Here is a 20,893-nt window from a genome sequence, read left to right as displayed (position 1 = left end):
TTCTGAATTTAGTGGGCACAGCTAAGAAATCTTGATGCTGCCTTCCAAGTTTATATCAGCCCCAACAGCAGAAAATGCTCTTCTGAAATATTATGCAATGACACTTCAGCTTCCCACTCTTCTCTCAGCACTATCCTACATACATCCTTGAGTGAAACTCAGGAGATTAAATACATAAATATTTGCTAAGAGAATGCCATAACAAGCACAAATCCAAAGTAGGAAAGCTGAAAAACTTTGCCAAGGCAAGACTGCATACTAGAAGTCTAAAATTATTTTTTTTTTAATTATACAAATAAAGTACATCATGTCCATTGTTGTAATCTACCAATGGTGTAATGTACCACAAGTAATAACAATGTCAATGTCTAAAGATAATTTGGCCTTTAATGATCAATATATTTTTAGTATGCATATGTGCCTTTATGTATGCCAACAGGTCGACTAAGCTTAGAGGGACAGCAGGGACAAACACAGCCCAGAAGTGTTCATTTACCCTTCTGCAATAGAAGCTATTTGCTTAGCTGATGTTTTCTCTTTTCATATTTTTTCATTAGCTTGATCTCAAACACTCTAGTGCATGAGGTTTTACTCACAGAGCAAAAGCGTCACAAATACTGGCATGAATAAATATTAATGAGAGCCTTCATGCCAAAAGTGCTTTCATGACTGTTATGAAAAGCCTTCTATTTCATGCAAAATTGATTTGTTGAACAATTATGAATATTCACAGGTAATCAATGAAGAGGAAAGAGACTCATCCTGTTTATACAACTTAAGACATCTAACCAGGGAAGTGTGTGATTTAGGTCACCAATCAAAATTAGGAGCAGGATCCAAAACACAGAGAAGCCAATACCAATATCTCTTTTGTTTTCAATGGGATTAGATCAAAGCCCTTATGAATACAAATATTCCCGGCAATCATTACATGAATAATTCACATGCTAAAGGTCATACAGACACATTACACCTAGAGCAAGTGTAAACAATAAATAAATCAGTAAACACAAGGAGTTATGCAGAATTAGCAGATAACTCCCGAATAATTTAGAGGACTATATTTGTCCAATTATACAGGCAGATCTAAACAGTAATTTGAAAGATAGTGATAAAATGGCACAAGGGTTAGAAGGATCAGTTTGCTAAGCACCAGCCAATCCCTTCCATTTTTTGGAACTGAAAAAATGAACTAGACAGACATACTACTGTAACTACACCATTTGGAATAAAATGTTCTCCCAAAGGGAAATAAACAAGCAAATTTTCCAAAAATTTCCAAATAAATTTCCTCTAAGACTTAATTTGAGAGTCAAAAGTTAGATTACACCTTACCTTGCAAAAAAGCTGAAACAAATTTCAGAACAAACAGCTATAAAAGCCTGAAAATACATTTGTATAAAACAGATTTTAGTGTCTTGGGTATTTTTAATCAAAACAGAAAAGTTCTGGTTTGAAGAGAGGAAAATATGTCATAGGCTTTTCTGCCTACCTCATTATAATAATAAAAATAATGTAGTTGGAAATAAAGACCCAACCTCCTTGGGATCAAAATATGAAGAAGGTTTTGAAAGATATCATCAGAAAAGAGAAATTCAGAAGGGATTAATCCAACTGCAGCCAGTATGGGTTTGGAAGAGCTGACAGGCTGTGTTAGCATTGCCAGCATTAACAGAAACTGCTGTCAGGAAGTGCAAGAACAGCTTGTAGGAACACTGGCCTATGAACCTCATAGAAAGGGTCATAGATTTCAGAGGCCACAGCAAAGGAAGATATATAGGAAGAACAAACACAAGCTAAGATAGAAACTGAAGCTGAGGACCTAAAGTTTAGAACAAATCTGACTTTTTTTAGTTCCCATAAAAAGGTGAGACACTAAAGGCTTGAAACAAATGTTCGAACGTATGACACTAGCAACCAGCTCCGGTCTAGGAGAAGGTGAAAAATCCAGCTCCTTCAACCACTCAGAAAGATCAAAAGCATAAAAGCAGGGAAGGTGAAGCGATTGCTCCCTGCAGTGCAAGAACTAGAGCAAGTATAGTTTATGCTCTTCAGGAAAAGCAGTTGCTACATCACTCAAAGCAACAGTTTCCTCAGGCTGACTTTTTCAATTCTCTCCACAGACGCAAGTCTGTATGTGGACTCTTAAGGCGACAGAACATACTTACAGATGTTCGTTGGGAAGGACACAATTAATCTACAAAACTATGATCTCTAGAATGAATTCTTTATGGTATCCTTGAGACTACCGATGTCGCGTACAATTTAAAGCACACTGTTATCAGTTACAGTGGTTTATGGATTGATCTGCAACTGAAATAGCCATAGGGAAATGTACATATCTAGGTCATGCTCGTCACTTCTCTGTAGCACGCACAATTAAATACATGCACAAATATTTGCAGCAATAGGATCTTGCAGCATGCCACCGTTAAAAAGGTTTCATCCTCTCCTTCTTCTTCCTTTTAGTCACATTACTTTTTTTGGATAGTGAAACAAACCAAATAGTGAAAGAAGAGATCAATAGTATTGTGTGAGAAAAGCTATGGCTGTGAGATAACAAAAGCTCTGCCTCTGCTATTTCAGAATAGAAGCATTAAAGACTGAAAAGCAAAGCAAGGGAGTAAATCAAAGTCGGCTGGTAATAGAAACAAAGCTGTTGAAGCTATTCACCATCTGCTGTTAATGCAGGATAAACTCACATGGGACTAGATCTTCAAAAGGGTTCTGTTCCCATTTAGGCATCAAAATAAATGGCCATTAAAAAAAACAACCAACCTAACAAACAACAAAACAGCACAATGACTGTGGTTGGGTTTTTTCAAAACCAGGCCAAGTGTCATGGCAAGAGCCCAAGGGCCAAGGAGTGCTGAGTTCCTATGAAATGCTTTTCCTACTTACAGCTGGTGAGAATGCAGATATGTCATGGTGTGCTGCATGTTGGTAATCTGATTTAAGTTCTACTAAATAGCAAAGTATCCATAAATGTTACTAAGTAAGGGGTTGTGGGTCTCCGTGCTAATAACAGAGAAAAGATGTGCAACAGGTCAAAAAGCAAAACCTGAAAGGAGTAAATAAACTAAAACCTTCCTGTCAGCACAGAACTGCAACAGGATGCAAAGCTGGAACGTATTTAGAAATCAACAGGCAAAATGCACATTTGAAATCCACCGGCCGTGTCACAGGTTATGTGAGTATTCAGTGGTCAGTGTGGGGCTGGTCCCTCTCTGAGCTACATAGGCAGAGTGAAGTGACACTGGTCAGTGAATCTCTGGAGAAACCTTTCTTTGTTCCCGTCCCGGTTTGAAGTAAAACCCGAACCAATTTTCTGTTCTGTAATTTTACATTTTTAGCTAGGCCTCCTCTAACTCTCTGAAATTAACGGCATATTGTGGAGAAAACTGCTCGTTCTCAGAATGATAAGACCAATGTTTGTGCTCCATGCCAAGGAATGATATGCAGAGAGACCCTTGCTTATACTTATTGCTATAACAACCAAGGTCAGCCAATTTCATTATTTGCCCCATTAGAGGCTCGGAAACGGGAAAAACGTAGAGGGGTCACATCTGTGGGGAGGAGTCGACAGGACAGGTGACCCAAACCTGACCAACTGGGGTATTCCATCCCATCTGCCCCATGCTCAGTATAAAAGCTGGGGGATCAAAGGGTCAGCCCCTCTTCCTGCGATGGTCGACGTCCAGAGAGGACTCTGTCTGTTCATCTGCCTTTGATCCCAATCCGTGTGTTCCTGACTCCAGAGCTGGAATCCAGTTCCCATCCGTCACTGAGTCTGGGACTTCCCCAGTGCCTGCCGGTGACGTGACTGTCATCCCGGGAGCTTGATACGGTTTTGTATATATTGTATCTATTTCATTATTTTCTTCTTTATTTTTATTTTAATATTAATTCTTCATTAAAGTAGTTTCGTTCATTCTAAACTTCTAAATCTCCTTATCTCTTTCTCTTCCTCTCTCCTCTTTTGCGGGGGGGGAGGAGGGAGAGGGAAGGGCCATCTGTCAGTCTGGTTTTGGTAAATTCAACCGAAACCACGACAGTTCCACATTCACCACCTTTTCTTCTGCACAAGCTCAGGAGCAACGCATGCAGTAGGATACCTAAGATAGAGATAAATCTGTGCTGTTGAAAGGTGAGCAGAAGCCCATTACCCGTTCTTCACCATCCCTCTTCCTTTGTAACCATCCTGGTACATTTAAGATACACAGAGAACTGGGAAAAAACACATCAGTGAATCTTGGCTGCCTCCCCAGTGGGCCTTACGCAGTATGGAAAGTATGCTCTGGGCTATGTACAGAGACATGTATAAAAAGCCAAGGTCCAGAGGATGATGGCAAGAGTTCCCTTCAGGCAAGGATGAGGCATACTGATAATGCATCATGCCCTAAAAAAGCTCTCCTTCAAGACTTCTGTGGTGCATAGGACTATCTTGAGCGTCTATACACAGGAGAAATTCACCAAAGAAAAGTATCATACATTCAAATATATAGGCCTGGTTTGTTGAGGTTTTTCTTTTTTTTTTCTTTCTATTTTTGTTTTTTTAATATTATGAATTAATCTTTCTGTTCTGTCAGGATAAAGCAGTTCTTAGAATAAGAAAACTCAGACCTCAGAAGCTTTCTTAATTTCCTAAGGCTGACATTCCTTAAAGCAATTAAAAACCTACTGAAATTCTGGAGGAAACGGGTGCCTTGCTCTCCTGGGAATCTTTGAAAATCCTATCTAAATGAGTAATGTAGTTATAATAGGTATTTTTCTTCAGGTTTACAGAAAATCAGATGTGCTACATCCACTGTTGCCAGTGTGGCTCACAGTTAATTCCTATGCACTCTGCAGAAAATATACCCCTTAATTGTCTCCTTTAAAGTTCATTCTATATCCAAACTATCAAATACTGTAAAAACCCTTTATACTCACTGTCAAAATATTTACACCATATTCCCTAACAAGCAGTGCAGCACATAAAAGATAGGCGTTTGCATTACTTGCCTGAATACACCACTGGTATAATGGAGCTATAAATTTTTCCCTTAATGTCTCCTCTAAGCACAGTGTCGGTTTCTCTCCTTCCTTCCTTTCAGATCAGCCTATAGAATACATTAGCCAGGAGGAAAACAAAGATTTCAAACACTCTTTTCTCTTTGTACATTATTAATTGTCATCTATCAGAGCAGGAAACACAGCACAAAAGACCTCTAATGTTTTATCTCATATACATATTTCTTGATTATTCTTTAGAGATGGGCTCTTCTGACCCGAAAACCCTGCGTTAAACCTCTGCTATCACCCTTTACTTTGAGTTCTCCTCTTCTGAACAGCTTCTGAAAATAAGCTCATTTCAAAAAAATGGAACAGTTAACCATTCTATTTTCTGCGCATAGTTCCATTCATTCTCTGTGCATAGTTTGCCATGTATGATCAGTATGTTGATAGAAATTTAGGGGCAAGAATATTTATTTTTGTATTGTTTTCACTGACTAAAGTTGGAAGCCTCCATATTCTAGTAAAGTTAATGGAAGATCAACAACAAGGAGATTCAAGCATCTAAAGAGGATGCCTTATATAAACACTACAAATATTCTTGATAATGATGGGTTTTTTTCCTTAATTGATAGGATGATTGGGAAATAAGAAAGTGGGATTTTATTAAATAAATAAATCAGTACATACTTCCAGGCCTATATAAGCATCCTAGATGCTGTTGTAAATAATTGACATTTCCTGCAAATAGCATGGAAAATAAGTTAATTCATGAGGATGTCTGCAAACTCCAAATAAGAAACAAACACGCTTTGAGAAACTATCAGTACACTTGTCCAAATGAGGAACTTTGTGACAAACATTACTCCTGTTGGATGCGTTCACCTCCTTACAATACAGATGGGATGGAATTTTTATTTCTGTTACATGTGAAAAACATAGCCAACTATACAGACTATCAATAAACTTTTGTGATAGGTGAGTGATGTGACATATGCAAAGTAGATATTAAGACTTTACTGTTTCTTCTGAAACATTAAAATTTGCTTAATCGGTAAAGCACATACAAATACCCCACTTCAGCAGCCTTACAGGGCTAGAAATAGTACAGTGGTGTTAACACAAAAACACTGCGGAGCAAAGAAACTGATTTAAGTTTTGATCCAGGCCAAGCAAAGAGAAACACATCCGTTCTGGTACAATAGTCACTGATATTGTGTTTTGTGTGAAAATTGAAAAGAATGGCAGTTTTTTAGAAGGTTAGTGGCCAGTATTCACCACCCTTTCTCCAGGAAGAAAAATATTTGCATTTGTTCAGTCTTAGTCTTGCAAGCAACAGAGGAAAAAGAAAGGGAAATTCTAGTTTGTGGGCATCGTTTGCAAGCACTTCTTAACCACTTCAGTTATTTACATTACTCACCTTGTTACTTCTTATTTAAATCCTCAAATTTTGCTGAATTTGAAAACAAGTGAGAAAATCTGCTACGCAAATGAGACCTAAATCAAGGAAAAAGATGAGAAAGTTGATCTGTGATAGGAGAGGATTAGAGAGCAAAAGCCCTCCTCGGATCTATTTATGTTCTTATAACTCCAGCTATCGTAAGTCCTTGTTCCTCCTAAATACCTCAGAGGGCAGCATGGACATGAAAAAATATGGAAGACTGAGCTTTTACCAAACCAATTGCACAAAAAAAAAATAAAGCCTACAATGAGATTTTCATTTGCTTTAGATTTCTGCAAAAAGGCAAAGTAGAAGAATGAGTTGAAGATAGGCTCTTTGTAGCCTGTCCATTCTCTGTCCAACCTGTATTTGTGCTTGGGATTGCCATGACCCAGGTGCAGGTCCTTGCACTCGGCCTGGCTGAACTTCATGAGGTTCACACGGGCCCACCTCTCAAACCTCTCAATATTTTTGTCTTTCAAAATTATAAATTAACCAAAATTTCAAAGCAAAAAAGTTTCCCATTCAAAATGTAAGGGGTTTGTTTTCAAACTCACAAAATAGTTTCAAATACTTTCATAGTAATTCCAGAACAGGAGGCTCATCACAAAAATACACCACTAACAACAAAGCACCCAGCACTGAACATAAATCCAGGATATCCTAAATCAGATTAATTAAGATGACTGAATACTCCACAAAATTATTTCTTGATATGTTCAGAGAAATACGTAAAACAAACCACCAAAGTCAGGCTTCAGTTCATAGCTCTTTTTTCAAGTGTGAAAACAAGTAACCTAAAACATTTGTGCCCTGTTGTTAACAGGGTGTTATTATCTGAGTAAAAAGAATGTCTTTTCCTCATTAGGCTTTGGATGAAGATGTGAGAAAACATCTCCAGAGTAATTAAGTTGCATAGTAGAATTTCTGTCATTTCATTTTACTGTTTTCATCTTTCTCCAAATGGTTCCTCACAGTTTCAGCACAAACTGGATTTTTATCACCTTTCCACTGCTCCCTTCACCGAACTACGTATGTGCATTTAACCACCAAGATTTTCTTTGAAAACCACTGCTGGAAGAAATACTTGTACTTGCAAATCGACAGGTGTTTAATCTCAACCAGAAAGACAAGTCAAGCACAAAACTTCTACCTGGAAGGACAAAATATGCAATCCTTTAAAACAGCATGAATATTTTACTAGCTCCAAAATAAGTATTACTGACTGGATTGTGGACTACTTTAAAAAATAAGCACTATTTAAAACATTAAATGTTAAAAAATATACAATATATTTATTTTAGCACCAGGTTCTGCTTCTGTGCTACACATTTTAATATATCGATGTCCCTTAAGATGCTTCTGTCCTCAAATAATTTTGACATAAGAAAAATATTACATGCTAAAAACAATTATATATGGTTTCACTTAAAGTATTGATATGCAAATAATTTTTGATGCTTCCAAATTGTGAATACACGGATGCTTCGGCAAACAATTCATTTATATTTGCAAATGCAGACTGGATCCTTTGTGTTACCAGCCCCTCTTATAAAAACATGGCCACTTTTAAGGATATATAGATCAGAGAGCAATAATGCGTGTTCATTTAAAAAGTCCACTGCATGCTCTATCATAAATATAGCACTTCTAGAGGAAAACAGGAGATTCACTTCAGTGCCCATGAAACTCTTAATGTCTAGGCTGTGACTATGATATTATACTGAATAAATTATATAATAAATCAACATAAACTCTGGCAGAACAGTAAAAGGCCTGATTTGCTTTTGCCTTGTATGTTGTGCAATCCTTTATTCTGGGGTGGTTTTGTGACCCATTATACCCATTTTTCCATCATGTAATTGAGTACAGAAAATACAGAGAAATTTAAAAATCAGGCCCTTGTCCACACAGACTGGACTGAAACAACCAGCTGCCAAAAAGCTTTCTAATAGTAATAAATTACTGAGAATTGTAATATGCTATGATTTCATATCAAAAAGGAATAAGTAAGACACCAACATTAAGTCCTAGTGCAGTTTTCCTGTGCCACTATTGCCACAGCTGTAAATACCTATGAAACAGCCACTGGATTTACTAAATGAAGACAAGGAACAAATTACTTAGATAATAGGAAGCTACTGGCAAATTTCATCAAGCCAAGTGAGAAGTAGCAAGATGGACAAGAAGATGACTCTTAAATCATGAGTTAATTGCACTGGAGGCTGCAGGATGCAGAGATTGACTATAAAGACAAACAAAAGCAAAGCAGCCCTATCTATATCACCACATTTTATGGGTAATCCTGCCTTTATCAGAGTGTCTCCAAGAATTATACAAAAAAAAAAAAAACCCAGGAGGGAAAAACAGTACATTCAGTCATGAGCTAAATTATAAAAAGCCTGCAATTATTAATGGTAAAAATCAGAGAAAATCAGCAGTGCCACTGTCTCAAACTCATCCCTAGGAAAAAAAGAAAAAAGTCTGTTCTTATTCACATTGTCATAAAGCTTGTCAATGTCTCATATAAAAACAGTATAATTTCTTCATTAAAAGACAAAGTATGTTTAAGAATATCTTCAATACGTACTTAATTTTTTTCACAATTTTGGTGAATTAGGCTAAAGCCCAACACTTCAAATTTGGTCTTCAAAACTGAACTTACTGTCTTTATTAGTGGGTTGACATATTTTATTTGCGTGCAGTAAAGCAACCAAACATACAGATTACAGCTTCAAGCAAAAAGGAAATATACCCTAATCCTATTTAGAATAAAACTTAAAAAAATAAGAGAGATGTACTGAATGATTTGCTTTAGACTAGCAGATGTCACTGATACTACTATGGATCCAATTTTTTTCTATATGACGCATCTCTGCAGCAGAAAAAAATATTTAATAAATACTTAAATTACTTCCCAAAAGGCAATTAATTTGCAGTTCAACCTCAAACAAAGAAGTTTCACAATTACTACTGAACCAGAGAAGTAAGATTTTGACATGAATGAGAACTATTAGATATTCAAAATCTGCTTGTATATAAATGGAAAACCAAATCTCTCCATATGCATCCACACTTTGTCAGTTTTATGCAAATGTCAAATTTCTGTGACCAAACATCTTGAACAGTGTAATACAAAATGCACAGTTGTGTGGGAAAGGTTTTCTAATTCTGCTGGTTTAACGACAGAGAGGTGATATCTAGGTTGATTACGTTTTTGAGCATTAGGAATGTTCAGAGATTTCTTCGGGAGTCTTCCTGGTATATTGCTACTTTAAAGGGCTCTATTTTATGCTAGTATTGATTTGTCATTCAGCACACTGGGAATGCATTATGAATACAACTTCATTAATTTAGTTGTCTGACTGTAAGAGCATTTGCCCAATGAATGGACACTGAAATGTCTAGAAGTTAATTGAGTTACATGGCAGTAAACAAAATATCACATTACAGCCTTGACAAGCTGCTAATTTGCTAGAGTTGCTAATGTTTTTTACTGGCCTTTTTATATTGATAGTGATTTGTATTGATGTACCTATGCTGTTTTAATTTTAATTTGCTTTTTATCTGAAGTACATGGAAGTTAGATTTTGATTCTTCATTGCATCCAACAAGACTCATTAAACCTCTAGTTTGACCTCCAGCTCCATAAGCAACAAGAGTTGACTTTCTGATTCTGAGGTCAATTCTACATCAGCCCTAGAAAGGCAGTCCAAGGCTTATTCAGGTAGGTAGGGACCAGAATGGCATCGTCACCAGAGTGCAGTAAGCTCCAGCTTCTCTCTTCCCATGGAATGTTTCCTCATACCTTGTGACGTAGCTGGGGGTTGCTGTATGCTCCTGGCATGAAACTATTAATTTCAGGAAGAACCTAGACTACTGTTATAAATAAGGCCCACAGTTTATAGCCAATTTGACTCAGTATCATGAATACACTGAATAGATATCAGCTGATAATGGCAATCACATAGCACAACTGGCTCGGCAATCACCACTACAATTTGTGAGTGTAAGGTATAAAAAAATTTTCAGGAGGTTTTAATGGTAATGTTCTTGATTGTGAATTAGGCAGAAGAAAAGCAGCTGAATGCATTCTCAATTTATTTTTAAATAAATAAAAGAAAACAACCCTTGGTTATTAAGAAAAATATATCCCCCACTCAAAAATTACCCATCAACCCTTCTCCTTTTTACAATCAAATCAATAGATCCAAAAAGTATGAAAAACTTTACATGCATACAAATATAAGCATGTGCCCTTGATGGTCTTCAAAAGCACATATGTCTTACAGCTTACCTAGAACACTATAATCCCATAGGTGTTGAAGAAGCTGTCAAGATACATTTTCCATAAACCTAAATGACATCCGTAATAGTAAATCACCGTGTCAGCAGAGCTCACTCAATAGAAGGAGTAAAATAAAAATCACAGTTAACATGGAGCCCTGGAATTCAAATTTTACAGTTGGTGTTACAACAGATAACTAAGCAGAAAATACACTGTGTTCTTTGCTTTTCATGCTTTTCTCTGAGGTGAAGGAAAATGTTTTTGCTTCAAATATATTACATTTGTGTAAGGTTTAGGAATGCATATATTTTTTTAGTACCTTAGCAGTCAAATTTGAAATCTATTTACATCTGTGAAAATCTTCCAGATTACAGCACTGGGCTTAAAAGAAATCTTTCTACATGTTTTTTAATCATGTAATCATTAGAACTTTTATTGCTAAATGGTATACAAATTTAAATCATGCTGTATCTGGAGTATTTTCCTGTATTCAAATTAAAATAGCAGTTCTGATAGATTTCTACAAAACAGTTTGATTGTGGTATTTTGTCTAAGTACTTAAGAAACCGTACTTCTTTATCCAGCTCAAAGAAAAATAAACCTAGGGATAATATCGATTATTACTTTTTCTTCTCACACATTTGGCTAGATTTGGGAACTTTAAGCTAACTTTGTTAATTATAGTGCTTTCTAGCTGCTTGCAACATTCTTGCATATTGATTTAAGTGTCCTGTTCCTCATGGGAAAAAGTTACCTTTAATCACTCAATAAAGGGAATGAGACACTGAAGCACTGTTGAAAGTCAAATGAGAACAACACTGGGATAGTAAAAACTTCATGCCTAATGAACAGCAGTGTAATATCCACGTGCAGCTCTTACAATGATCCAGTTCTGGACATCCTCTGGGGTTTGACCCAGTTCTCAGTTAAGCCACTAAAAACCAGCCTCATTTCCTACCACTGCTGGAATTAAGGTAAGTGGGCTGGCAGCTGGGCTCAAACTCACAACAGGATAATCTGAATTAGGTGTTTGAAGCCACTATTCAGTAAGCAGAAATGGCTTCAATGGAGGGACCAACTTCATCTGAGGTTCTGAAAAAAGTTACAAACAGAAGTAAACAGAATGTTTTACTTAATTTCTAATACAAAGCCTGGAATTAAGAGTCTCATTTACGCTAAATTTCATCAATGGAATCACTCTAGTTTACATAATAACAGGAGGTGCACACAGACAGCAATTGTGCAGAATCATTTGTTGCTACCACCATGTAGCTCTCAAGGCTTCCTTCCCCACCCTGAAAACAGTAGCATGGTTAAGAGGGAAAATAGGAGAAGAAGCTCTGTCCCATGACTAATAAACTATTACTTTCTTGTATCTTGGACAGAAATATCTATAAATATTTGCAGCTCACTTCAAGTACAAAAGATTACTTTTGTCAAGCGTACCGCAATGGATTTACAGTAGCCGCATGCCCTCATGAAAGATCCATGCTGTGTTTAATTGTGAGAAGCAGTGGTAGCAGCAGTGGCAGAATATTCCATGGAATTATATACAATTTAGATCGGAGTCCTCCCTGTCATGGATTAAGAACTGTTGTGTATTATATTACAGCTACTAATCTTGGATAGAGAGGTAGGGTATGATCCAGTCAGAGCCATGTTAATCAGCGTGCTAACCTACACAGCTCTTTTCGAGTTTTTCCTCTTAAAAAGATTCATAAATTTGTGATTTGACAGTCCCATTCATTGAAAGGCCAGGAGAAGAAGGGAGAACTGCCCTTTCTGAAATCCTAGAGGGAAGAAGGAGAGCTGTCACTCCCTTAACTTCTGCAGGGGAAGGGCAAATGTGTTTCCCTCACTCCACCTCATCCTGCCTCCATGCCAGCATCCCATGGTGAAGTTGCACATACAGATTAGTTGCCTACAGAGTCACAGAAATCTCTTCCCTTTGTTTTCACATCATCTCCTACTGTTTATCTCCTGTGGCGAAAGCAGTTTAAGTGTCATAATCTGCTCCTAACTGGGTGAACTGGAGTTAAGCTAAACCAAACGTAATTTTGCACAGTCACATGCCTTTCCCTGCTGCGTTCCTACACACCGTAGCTGCTGATACCCTGCTTGAGAGAGTTGTGTCTGCTTAGCAGGAAAATAGCATTGTTTCAAAGGAGCTGTTGAACTAGTAACTTGTAATCTTTCTTTTGTGCCTTGAGGCTGGATCAATAGGACTGTGGTTTCAATACCTTGCATAGCAAGACAGAAGGACTGTAAGAAGGCCATCTGCTGGGAAATCAGTAACATTTTCTGACCTTGGGTCTGCAAGTATTTGCTGTGCTTTAAAGAGAACATACTGCAGGTAAAATAATAAATGTGACTTAGTCTAGCATAAGCTGCAGAAAATATACGGAAGCCTGTAAAATAGCATGTTATTTTAAGTGTGTAGGCAAAGGAACAAGAGCTGGAGGCACAGCTGATAAACAGTTAGATATGGACTAACAATAAGTGGGATATCAACAATTCATACAGGACTAACAAGTTTCTAAACAGGACACCTGTGGTATGCTCGAGGGAGTGATGAGGAAACATCCAGATATAGAAACATATAGAATATAGAAACATCCATATTTAAAGATATGCAGTAGGAGTTGAATGTCATGTGCTGGTAGCAACTGACATCTAAGTGCACCTTGTGCATAGATTAACTAACTAACCAATTAACACATACACAATTGACACTGAAAGGAGAATCTGTGATCCAGCCTGTAAGGAGCAGACTACGGTATATGTAAAAGGGAACCATAGCTCAAATTCAGGCTGCTGGACACATGAACAAGGCCTTCTGTGTTCGCCTTGGTCACCATAAAGAGTCATAATTTCTTCCAGACTAAGCATAAACAATTTTTGTTGCTGTCAGAGCTTTTCACTTGACTCTTTAAAATGGGTCAGTTTTAAGTCTTTATATAAGTTTTGTTCCAAAGAACTCATGCTCTTATATCACTTTTTTTTTATATAAACTATTCTTCTTTTCCAAATGCTAACAGCAGAGCTTTCCATTCAGGAACACCTCTCCTTTTTGTTTTATGTAATGTGATAGAGGAAGCCTGACTGAAGGAGCTGCAGTAACAGAGAAATAGCCTCACACACAGTCCAGTTCAATAAGGAGATGGAACACAGAACTGTAATGTAAAATTACAGGTAAATTTGTTAAGTTACCATGATGGCTTACCACATGATATCATAATTGCTCACTATGTCATGTTCTAATAGTAGCACATAGAGAAGAAAATCTTAAAGTGTTTCAAATAAAGGGAGCAAGAAGTCTTCAGAAGGTAAAGCAATTTGATTTTCAATAGCAAAATATGTTTTCATTAAGAGATTAGTAAATTCACCTGGAAGTAAACTCTATGAAAAAGCTGGTGCATACTCTTCACAAATACAATTGTCTGTCACTTACTGGAATTGAAAGGACTTTTTTTTTTTTTTTTAAATCTTTGACTAGCAGTGCACTGTATGGACACTGCACCTGACCTGTTTGTATCCATGAAACCCTTAAGATTTCATCAAACTTGTTTCCCCTTTGTAGTCAAATGCTCTTTGTTATCTCTTATTTTTAGTGTCTGCAATACCTGTTCAGAAAAATTGCTGCCTTCTATCTTTACAACACACCTAACCCTGAGAATATAGCTTCCAGTTAAAAAGCAGTCAAGAAGGACAATGTATTGTAAAAGAATAAGAAAGCTCACTCCACGCTAGCAATTAGCCTATTTACATTAATTATTCAATTGCCTCATTCTACAATTTCCCTGCTGTTCTTTTGTGCTTCCTTTCTCCTTGCAGCATGTTACAGCTCACATTACCTGACTTTGATACTTTGCTCCCCTCCAAGGGGAGCCAGGAGTCTAAAACATTTATTTTGTTTGCTAATAACCTGTCTGTGTAGACACTTTGGAACTGTAATGGCACTAGAAAAACAATTCCAAAGCCTTCAAAAGAACTAACAGACCGAAACAATCATTATGACCTAAGTGGAATGACTTAGTATATGAAGGATCACCTTCTTTCTTAGAAAACAGCAAAACACCTCTCATTTCTTAAGGAAGAAGCTGAGAACTGCATTAGAGGTGAAGTATTTGGGTTTTGTCATATGTTATGTGTCTGTCTTGACTTGAGACATAGAATCATAGAATTGTCCAGGTTGGAAAGAACCTTTAAGATCATCTAGTCCAACCATCAACCTAACTCTGATAAAAAATCATCACTAAAAAATGTCACTAAGCACTGTGTCAACCTGTCTTTTAAATACCTCCAGGGATGGTGCCTCAACCACTTCCCTGGGCAGCCCATTCCAACGCTTAATAATCCTTTCAGTGTAAAAATTTTTCCTAATATCCAATCTGAACCTCCCCTGGCACAACTTGAGGCCATTTCCTCCACATCCATAATCAAGTACCAGAATCTGCCACAGGATCTAAACACTTAACTCCTAATACTGTACTGTCTTCGAAAAAAACTCGATTAGAACATCCAGTAGATGTTTGATAGGAATATGGTCTGAAAATATAAAAAATAGTGTTCCACCTCACAGCAAATGAACAGATTATCATTGCTCTAATAACTATGTGTAAAGCAACCCATATAGAGAATATATATAGACCTGCAAGGACAAACTGGTTGTTGTATAGTGCCCCAATAAAACCTGTATGTGTAGGTTATAAACATTATTGCTTATAATTATTTCAAAGCAAAGTAAAATTATGGTATTATTACTATTTAAAGGCCATGGTACAAAACCAGTGAGCCTATCATCTGTCCTTCAAATGCTAGACACAGACTTTCCAGCCTGACTTGTCTCATTCAGTGTTTAGCAACCCCTTTCTATAATACAACAGAGGGCTCTCATTCATCCTGCGTAACCACTGGGATATGAATATCATTCATCTCCGTGTCTGAATTCAGCAGTGATGAAAAGCACAGGACTAAGCAGCCTTGGCAAATAACATGCCCTGTTTAACCACAAAACAGGGACAACAGGGGTGACAGCTGTGCATGCCCCCCCCCTCATGCCTAACATTATGCCTCAACCCATTTTCTAATGAAGGGTTATGTGATGAGAGCGTTACTTGGTGTTCAAACTTGTTCCATTTCTGTTCTTCCTTCCAAGGCTCCCAGCAAAGGTAACATTCACTCCTAGCAACATTTTTGGAGAAATCCACACAGATTAGGAATGACGGTTAATACTAAATGACTGTGACTTGTTTTACACAAAATCAATGAGGTAGCAATAACTATCAGCCTCTGTCAACTTGGGTGCATCCCTGCAGCAGTCACAAGCCATGGAGTCTACAGATATTTGAACTGCTGATCACAACTGAGTCAGCCCTCTCTCTTTGAGAACAGGCTGGCAGAGTAGAAAACAGAGAAATCTACCTTTTCGATAAAGAGAGTAAGACATAGTAGCTTCTAAATCTATAATCTCAAAAGTCTTTTTTCAATCTTATCCAGAGAATTGTTCAAAATTTTTATATTCTGTAACTCTTTATTAATCTCACACTTCCCCTTCTTCACTTACTTGCACAAACCCAGAGCTGTCCTGCAAATGTGTGCAAGATAACAGGTACATTGTAATGGACAACTTTTATTTCAGCTGTTTTTATCATTTGAGTCAGGATTCTCTGATTCCATTCCAGATGTTTCACAATCACAGGATGTTTTAGATACCAAGCTTTGCACATAGCTATTTTTTGGATGCATCTTTTAAGGCCTGCGAAAGACAGTGGAAAAGCTCTCAGTGAATTCAGGAGATTTTTAGTGAGATCTGGTATCTTTTCCCAAGATAATCCATCAACAACAATTCTAGAAGGGAAAAAAAAAAAAATCCCAGACCCCTGAGACTGAGTTTACTTAAGCAGAGAATCTATCTGTGCACTTTCTCAAATAGAAGTAAAAGCTAGATAAGAATAAAACAGTGAAATAGAAAATAGATCATTAATGTCAAGAAGGCTGTACTTCTGCTGATCTACACGACACTTGCTTTACATCTTCCTAATATGCATTCATTGAATGACTGGAAGGTTCTTCTTCAAGAGCAGAAGAAAAAGTCTGCTTTTACATTCAAAGCAGCAAACTGTATTCGCTATTAGATGTTTTTCAAATCAAACCACTGCCTTTTCTGTGTCCCTTAGAAAATATAATACAAGCTTTATTTTATAAGCTATATTTCCCACAGTTCAGCTACACCAATATGCACAGTTTTGCTGCTGCTGTTTCAAGGACTCAAAATTAGTAGACTTTAAGAAATACTAAGTCTTGAATCCTTTACTGAGAGCATCTGATTTGCAGAACCATTGTCACTATTTAGGTCTGCTAGATTTTCCTCTTGAAAACAAGTTTCTTCCTGAAAACAATATTAGCCATCTGAAATTAAACCTTGATCTATAAAGATCTGCAACGTGATCCTGTTAAATTGAAAATGGTCTTCCCTGGCTCCCTGCCCTCAGGGATTACTCAGCTTCTGCTTCTCTCAGCATTTTTCTACCCATCCTTCAACTTGCTCTGATCAGCTTCTTCACAGCTTGCCACTCCCTCAGCCAGTAACCTGCGCTGCCACCCTGACTTCCCTTGATAAAACGGTTCTCCACAATAGGAACCGTGCTACTGCAATTACATTTCAAAGGTAGAACCTTTAGGGCAACTACCTCATGTTTCCAGATCTGTGATATCAGCCTCCGAACTTTCCTTTCAACCTGAAGGCAAGTAGAGATCTGACAGTGCTACAGTAGATGCTTGGCCAACACACATACAGCCGCCTCACAGACAGGCAATGAATAAATTCCTCGTTTTGTCATACCGTGTTATACTCACTAAAGCCTCTAAGAGATCCCTTTTATATCGTGGATAAATAACATCAACAATCATAAAATGTTGGTCCCAACTACAGCTGGGGAAATATTTAGAGATCAGCCCCCTGTGCAAACAGCAACCCCCTCCTATGTTCTGAAGGGAAAACGACCCAGTGCAGAACAGAGTATGTGAGACTGAAAAGTCTAACATCTGAAGTTAAAAAATATGAAAAATATCAAAAATAACAGCTGGCAAAGCAGTGGGAATGCGAAAAAAAAAAAAAGCAAAAGAGAATGGTTAAAGGACAAATGAAAGGCAGAGCAAACAAATAGAAATATCTGTTTCGGCCACCAGCATCCTTTTGTTAAATACTTATGGGAGGAAGAGGCCTCTAGTTTTGTTGCCACATTGAATATTATTCCCTGAGTCTTATACCTGTAGTAAACAGAAAACTACAATTTGCTAATGTCTGTGATAGAGTTTGGCAAAACTCTTCAACATATAGGGAAGGCTGGTAACTTTCCCTTTACTTGGCATGGGTCACACAGAGCTTTGAAAAGAAAATTCCAGGTCAAAGCTAAACTTGGCCAAAACAATGAGCGTGTCTCCTTCTCTAACCCTTTTAAGAGACAGACCTCCCCATCCTAAACACCAAATTACTTCCCAGCTTTCAAAGTGTACCAGCAGCTGGGATCTTGGCAAAGCATGTTCTGAATTCAGATTTACAACAAAGTTTCATACATCTCGATACATCATTAGGATGCCCTTGTAAGTTAGATTCACCTACCTATATTGATCAATTAGCAGGTCACAAGCTTTATTTTAATAAGTAAATAAAGAATAGAAAAAAGATTTTTGGCTGGATCAAAAGGGTTTTGGTTGCCTTTCTCTCCCCTCCTCCCTCTGCCCCCAAATCGGAGGCCAGTTCAATGAAGAGGTGGGGTTTTTTTCCTGGAAAAGAAGCAGCTAAAGTATGTCAATACTTTCTAATATTTTCCTCTAGGTTTTTTTTTTGTTTGGTTCGTTTTCCTCAAAGTTTTTCTCGCTACAAAATGTAACATAAACACTACGTAACACTAACAAACGTGGAGTACTGCATCTGTAAGAACCTGATGTTTGCATCCACCACTCCAGAAGCATTACAAGGCAGGTGAATTTTTCACTAAGGATTAGGATGAATCTGACCAGAGCTGCAGAAGCTTACACAGCTAACCCAGAAAATAGGTACCAAAGCAGCGTTCGCGTGGATCTCTGCAAGCAAAACCACTGAGCTTTGTGCTGGGAACCTATCTTAATTATCTTTGTCAGGCTCCTTGAGTGGGAAGAGGACAAACGAAGTACTTTGCTCACTTTTATAAATGTCACAGTTTCTTAAGATATGAACGGCATGATCTGAGAAACTAAAGAAATCACGAATTCTTAATTCTTGCGGTGATTAACAGGATAATCCAAAAACCATTCAAGTTAGTAGAAAGACTGCATGGGCGTTAGCTCAAGCCCAGATGCCTTCTTAACTTAAGGCGTGAATGATGTGCATAACTACTCATGTCAACAATTATGGATGTGAACTTCCCACAAGCAGCGAAAACATTTACCATTGGACCACACAGAAAGATCATGGTTGAAAATAGTTTTGAAAAATGTCCACAGATGAAATTTTAATCAGTTTGTCTCTCAGAAAGAAACCACACCAAATGTCTTTTGTAGGAAAACAAAAAACCCTGTCTGCATCGCTGTTTATAAGAAATGGAAGTGTGTAGCATTTGCAATCTATTCACGACTGACTTCAGCGTCTTTGACTAATTAATTATGCCAATGAAAGTAGCAGCTTGCTGATGTCTTCTAACACTTAAGGATTTGTTAAGGATTTGTGTATCATGGAAAGAAATCTGAAATATATGAAACATTAAATTTTTCAGAAATCTTCCTTGCCTGGTTCAGTTTAGAACGCCCACACATCTTCATCTTATGCTCAGAGAATCATGAAAGGAGGATCAAGGTCAGCTTAGTACTTTCAACAAAGAAATATCAGATTCACCAAAGTAGCAAGGAAAAAATATTGATATTTACCTTAAAAGTCTTTCCAGTCCATCAATTATATCAGCTATTAAGTCAGAATTCTTTTTTTTCCATGTTTAAGTATAACAAATATAAAGATCATTGCTAATACCTATGAAAATAAGAAGTCTTACCTGTCAATTTGATATCAAAGATTCAGCTGCCTCGCAAACACGATAGAGAGCAAAAGCCTCAGAGGTGGTAGGAACTCCAGTAGATACGACAGCAAATTACGGATCTGAACAGGAATTGGTTTTCCCCATTTCATGAAAACTGCCTAAAATCATACACTCCCACGTCTTTCTGAGAAAAATCAAGATCTTTCAATAATTTTTGTTTGCAAAAGAAAGCGAGAAAGAAAGAATGCTACCCCAGTTTAGAAAGTACAACAGGGATTAAACACATATGAATTTACCTGATCTTGCAAAATAGGAAAATCATAAGATAATAATAGGAATGATGCAAAAATCTTTTTTTAACAGGCACTATCTTTCACAATGTCATTAGACATTCCTTTTTGTGATGAAAGCTGGCAAGATTTATTTCCTGAGCGTAAGCTCACAGCTCTATTATATAAGAAATGAAGGATCAGTGTATTACCATGAAACCATTGAGCAATCCTGTTGGTGTTCCTCTCAAACCCAGCCCGTCGAGGGATCTGCTCTTCTTTGAACCAGCGAATGATGACATCTCGGGAAAAGGGTCTAGAAGGACGCTCCCAGATGATACTGCATTGAAAGGCAAGTAATTAGAGAAAAGACTTATACAGAGAATTAGCAGTGTATGAAAGCAAGGGACAATATAAACATGAATCTCCTTTTTATATATTTAGAAAAATACGGCTACAAAACGTTCAGTATAACTGCTCTTCAGTATAGCTCACTGAACAATTTTAATCTTTTTGAAATTTGTTAAAAATATTTTGAGTTTTTATGGAAACCAGAATATTTTGATTTTACATTTGCAATGAAACCTTAAACATTTTCTTAAGCACAGAACTTAAACTGGAAAACAATTTACCACAAAAGTATGCAATGGACATTTCAGTCAGCTTTCGTTTTCCATGAAACGTGTTTCCACATGTTCCATATACATACTGAGAAGCAAAGTTTATTTTTTTGCTCAGAGTGTACTCCTTTTCACTGGCAAGAAATTCTAAATCAGAATCAGCTGCAATAGGTTGTGTATCCAAACCACTGAGCACTACCGAGGGAATGGTTTGTTTAAACACTTATGTTCCCTTTGCATTCTCTGCTTGCCACCCTCCCTTACTG

General features: G+C 37.3%; 1 protein-coding gene across 2 annotated transcripts in view; it reads right to left on the bottom strand.

The window, feature by feature from the left end:
- SH2D4B (SH2 domain containing 4B) overlaps window positions 1-20,893 on the bottom strand; it is a 66,827-nt gene that overhangs the window by 8,178 nt on the left and 37,756 nt on the right. The window contains exon 6 of one of the 2 annotated variants that reach the window (XM_074154448.1): window positions 20,220-20,347. In XM_074154448.1, coding sequence (XP_074010549.1) covers window positions 20,220-20,347 — 128 coding nt within the window. Of the gene's footprint in view, window positions 1-20,219; window positions 20,370-20,893 lie in introns of both variants that reach the window. The other variant, XM_074154447.1, reaches the window with a different exon arrangement.

Source organism: Numenius arquata, chromosome 10 (genome assembly GCF_964106895.1).
Source record: "Numenius arquata chromosome 10, bNumArq3.hap1.1, whole genome shotgun sequence".
Classification (NCBI taxonomy): Eukaryota; Metazoa; Chordata; class Aves; order Charadriiformes; family Scolopacidae; genus Numenius; species Numenius arquata.
The sequence above is the reverse complement of the archived record's forward strand: the minus strand, read 5'-3'. Positions and strand labels throughout refer to the sequence as shown.